The sequence below is a fragment of the Rhagoletis pomonella genome, unplaced genomic scaffold, assembly GCF_013731165.1.
Source record: "Rhagoletis pomonella isolate Grant_MI unplaced genomic scaffold, Rhpom_1.0 Rhpom_scaffold_04460, whole genome shotgun sequence".
Taxonomy (NCBI): Eukaryota; Metazoa; Arthropoda; class Insecta; order Diptera; family Tephritidae; genus Rhagoletis; species Rhagoletis pomonella.
The window spans coordinates 10,583-15,942 of NW_023463010.1; the positions used below are offsets into that span (position 1 = coordinate 10,583).

The 5,360-nt window shown below is 40.0% G+C and overlaps 1 protein-coding gene across 1 annotated transcript; it reads left to right on the plus strand.

Moving 5' to 3' along the window:
• Positions 1-1,795: 1,795 nt before the first annotated feature.
• Positions 1,796-2,691, plus strand: LOC118754714 (the record flags this gene model as incomplete). Its single annotated transcript, XM_036489601.1, has 1 exon — positions 1,796-2,691. A coding segment is annotated over one exon (896 nt), but the record flags the coding sequence as incomplete, so codon positions are not given.
• Between the last annotated feature and the right edge of the window lie 2,669 nt (positions 2,692-5,360).

The window sequence follows — 5,360 nt, forward strand, 5'->3', positions numbered from 1 at the left end:
ACCTAACCTTGATGCTCCTACATAACTAATTTGTATATACACATTTGTCATTTTGCTGTATCACTCTTTCGTATGTGCATTAGCGTGGGCCGAAAATCCGCTTTTTTAGAATTTTGATTAGTAATAGCAAAAACATAATTCATTATGCTTTAAAAAAAATCTGTGTGAAATTTGGAAATTTTTGGTCAATATCCTAAGCTCGCCCAACTCCATCAAAGTTCAATATGCTCAAAAAATAAAAATTAATAAATTTTTTTAATAAAATTGCAATAATCTTCTAAAATATTTGTCCTACATAATTTGGTATATAGACCTTTTTTGTAGAGAATCGAAGTTAGCAAAGAAAAAAAATTGTTTAGTACTTGAACTTTGATGGACATGGGCGAGCCTAGGATATTGACCAAACATTTTCACACTTCGCACAGATATTTTTTAGAGCATAATGAACCCTATTTTACCTATTACCAATCGAAATCCTAAAAAAGCGGATTTTCGGGCCACGCTAATGTGCATACATATTAACATACGTACATACATCCACTACCTAACATAACTTGAATTATTGCACTGAATTGCATTTTTGAGAAAATTAAATAAATTAGTCTACTGTTTACCACCAAGGCGTCGTGTTTACTTTCGTAAGATTTTCAGTTGGTTGTATTTGGCATAGATTTAATTGCACAGCCCAATTTTCAAAGTTAAATTCTTTTAGCTATCATTTATTTTGGATCGCAGTTTGGAAAAGCCCTCCCTTACCCTGCATTTCGGCGCCCAACGTGGGGCAGTGCTTTTAAATTCAGATTATTGCTCGCGTTGAAATCTAATTTATCGTGTTAAAATTATTTTAGTGTAATAAAGTTTTAACGTGTCTATATTAAAAGTAACTTTTCGTGTCTCGCTCTTGGTGGTCATCATTTGGCTCGCGCACCATCAACTTCATCATCATCGCTGGAGGACCGCACCGTTGGCTACCACCGTTGGACATCATAGCAGTCCCATTTGTTCGCAAAATTGTACAAGATTGGAGAAAAGTCATTGGATCAAGTGCAAGTAACAGTACAACTTTGCCGTTGGAGCTAAAACAGTTGTACATCGCTGCTTTGCACTTTGCGCCCGCTACTCTGCAATTCCGCTGCCGGCGATACCGTCGCTCGGTTCAACGCTGAGCAACCACACTTCATTTGCACACTTCCTTCGTCGCTACGCAAACGCTGCTCTGCTTCGCTGCTGCTCGCTAATTAACTGCCTCCCAGTAGCAAAAGGTAATAGCTAGGAAATGAATCTGTAATAGCAAAAGTGGGGGCCTAACTACTGAATTCTTTGATGAATTTTAACACGGCCGATGTCCTACGAAATTCATATCTTACAAAATTGCAAACCTGGGAATATCAGTTTATCAGTTGTTTGCATGTCTGACTCGCGTATGCAGAAATATGAATTGATCAGTTGAGCATCTTCCTAGGAAGTTTAGAAATGGGCAACTTGCGTATGCAGGGATATTAATCGATCAGTTGACCGTCTTCCTAGGAAGTTTAGAAATTAGCAACTCGCATATGCAGGGATATGATATCATCAGTTGAGCGCTAGACTGGTTCATATGAATTTAGAATTAAAATCGTCGAACTCTACTTCGACATCCGCCGTTCACACACACATGAACAACTCATTGTCGGACCACATTGTTCTCGCAACTGCTATGGTTTTGGTTCGCGACGCCTGAGGAAATTATCATCTTGGCCGAGCTTTGCTAGATTCCTGCTCACAGGTAAATTTCATTACTAATGAGCTTTCGCAGAAACTGATGCTTCCACGCAGCAAACACAACATCGAGATCCAAAGTATTGGTGAGTCTTCCACTAATATCAAGTATAAGACTTCTATTAATATCAAGTCGCAAACGACAGGGTTTGAGCTACCGCTTACTTTTTGCATTACGTCACATATCGCCTATCAACCGGAACTGGAGATAGATATATCGTCATGGCATATACCATCAAATATTGTGCTTGCGGATGATCAATTCCACAAATCTAAGAAAATCGACCTGCTTTTGGGTACAGAGAGCTTCTTCAGTTTGCTTTCTGTAGGACAAATTAAATTTGGTAATAACCTTCCTATTTTACAGAAAAGCCTGCTGGGCTGGGCCGTTTCTGGACGCTATCGTCCGAACTCTAATGCTCTAAATACCAAATACTTGCTTGCCTGTAAGGATTCTATAGATTCAAGGTTGGAAAAGTTATTCCAGATTGAAGAAGTTGAAACAAAGTCTGACGTGTGGACTCGTGAGCAACACAGCTGCGAAAAACTATATAATGTCACCGTTCCTCGGAGCGCCAATGGTCGGCTTATAGTAAAAATTCCGTTCAAAGACGATCCGGCCTGCTTAGGTGAATTATACACTACAGCCTTGCGAGGATTTAATGCGCTAGAACGTCGGTTACAACGGTCCCCTATCCTCAGGACACAGTACGTCGCATTAATGGATGAGTATGAGAGTCTAGGCCATATGCAAGCAGTGCCCAACCCGGAATTGAACGAATCTCAGTACTTTATCCCCCACTATTGCGTTTTGAAGCCGAATAGCACAACCACGAAGCTAAGAGTTTTCTTCGACGCATCTTGTCGAAAAACTATGCAGAAATCGATAAACGACATCCAAATAGTCGGACCTACTATCCAAAGCGTGAAAATGTATAGGCTAGTCAGTGAGGAATATCGCAGATTCCAGTATATTTTGTGGAGGAGTTCGCCTCATCAAGATATTCACCTTTCAGCTCAACGCGGTCTACGTTGACGATTTGCTCTGTGGTGCTGACTCGCTTGCAGAGCTATCACGCATCAAATATGAGGTAACATAATTACTGAAATTAGGTGGACTTGAGCTGGTAAAATGGAACTGTAACCACCAGCGGTGCAGAGGCGAACACACTGACAGTGATTTGAATCTCGACAAACTCTGTCACCTTGGTCTTAAATGGGATCAGATTCACGCTAATTTTCTATTTTCTTTTCTATTAAAGCAGCCACTAAACGGTCGTGTTACAAAAAGGACAAGGACATCGCATCATCGCTCTTCGACCCTATTGGCCTCCTAGCTAAAATTCTGCTTCAGAAGCTGTGGTTGCTGAGACTCGAATGGGATGAATCGGCTCCGCAAACCATCCAGTCAGCTTGGCAAACCTTTGTCAACGACCTTTCGGATCCTACCGCAGAAGTTCCAAGGTACTGTTTATCTGATAACATGCAGTCGTTGCAAATACATGGATTTTGTGATTCATCGATTCGTGGTTATGGCTGCGGAATATATATACGCATCGTAGACAATACTGGTAATGTTCGCGTTCGCCTTCTCACGGCAAAATCATGTGTGGCCCCAACCAAACGACAGTCCCTACCAAAGCTGAAGCTTTGCGGTGCGTTACTACTTCCCCGACTCTTTACAAAAATTAAACCCATGTTTTCTAATTAACAATAAATAGCATGCTACATAATTCAAACCCTTTCTTGGAGTCTACTCATGACTTTGAACTGTTGAAAGTCGGCGAACGACTTGAATTGGCAGATCTTCCAGAAAGCACCCTATTTTGTTACCTAGCAAATGTGAATTCGTCACGCGATTTGTTCGACATCTACACATCAAAAACTATCACGCCGGCCCGAAGGCGCTGGTGGCTTTAATTCGTCTTCAGTTTTGGGGAGTTAATGCACGCGATATTTCTAGACGCATCTTCAGATCATGTATTCATTGCATTCGATACAAGCCAAAACTACTCCAACACATGTTGGGCAATCTTCCTATTGAGCGCTTGACACCATCGCTCCCGTTCTCCCGCTGCGGCATCGATTATTGTGGACCGATTAGCGTTTACCTTCGCATTAGGGGCAATGTTCCCTATAAAGCCTATATCGCCATCTTCGTGTGCTTTGCTACAAAGGCAGTACACATCGAAGTCGTCTCTGACTTAACCATGGATGCATTTTTAGCTTCACTAAAGCGAATGATTGGGATGAGAGGCCTTCCGCAGACATCTTCTGCGACAATGCAACCAAATTTATCGGCGCTTGCAGCAAACTTGCGGAATTGAAAGCATTGCTTTTCAAGAAAGAGAACCAAAATGTCATCACCAACTATTGTACTAATGAATTTGAGAATTTTCATTTTATTCCTCCCAGAGTACCTCATTTTAGCGGCATTTGGGAAGCCGCAGTTAAATCAGCCAAGGGTCATCTAAACCGCAGCATTATGAACGCCAGACTTACAGTGACGAGCAAAACTGTAACATGGTGTGACACTTTTTATTTCAGCCACCACTATCTTTCCAAGTTCTAACGACTTTCATACTTTTGCTGTATATTCTTGTTGGTACATCCCTACTCCCTCTCTCATAATGATTTGAAGTCAATACAACAACAATAAAAAAACCAGCAGACAAAAATGTAAATTAAGGCAGATGTTACAGTTTTGCACTCATATATTTTTAAGAGCTTTTTAACAATTTTCACGAAAAAAAGAACTACTAACACAATGTTCAGTACTCTTTTGCCTGTTTCAGTTCCTGGATGTGATTTGGCATACCTTATTTGTATCTTTGTAAAAATTCTGGAGGTATATCCTTAGTTTGCTTTCACAGGTCATGTACTCGATTTTACGGACTTTGATACTTATTAAGCTGTGCTTTTAGTTGATTTCGCAAAATCTCGATGAGATTCATGTCCGCGGTTTGTGGAGGTCATTTCAAAATAGCAAATTTTTGCTTTTGCATCCAGTCTTTGCGAACATATGCAGTATGTTTTGGGTGATTTTTCAGCAGAAACTCTCATTTTTCGACTACATCTTGCAAATTTTGTTGAAATATGAACAGATACTGTTCTTTACGCATAATGCGTTTAAGGGACTGTAGCATAAGCACATCGCCCTTTTTACTTTAATTGTCATGTGCACATAAGTAATGTATAAACAAATAGGAATGTACACAAACAACAGTTTACCCAAATCAGTTACATTGAACTCAGCGGGAGTTTATGCAAAGACTGCATTCATCGCACATAGCGAGGATCTTGTTACACTTGTGCGGACGGTCAAAGACACCGCCAAAGACAGTCGCAGTGACTAACTGATCCACAACGTCAGTTTGTCAATGCGACTGACATATTTATATATTTATTGCAACCATATGTTGACTTAGCATATTTTAGAGTTATGTAGTTAGTTTGTAGGTATTAGTAGTATATTTGTATACATTCTAGTTCGTAAATAATTTGTAAGTGTTAGTGTAAGAATTTGGTATAAAAGAAAGTGAAATCAATAAAGTAAACCAATTGGTGATCAAACTCCAACCAATAACTTATTATTTGCTATA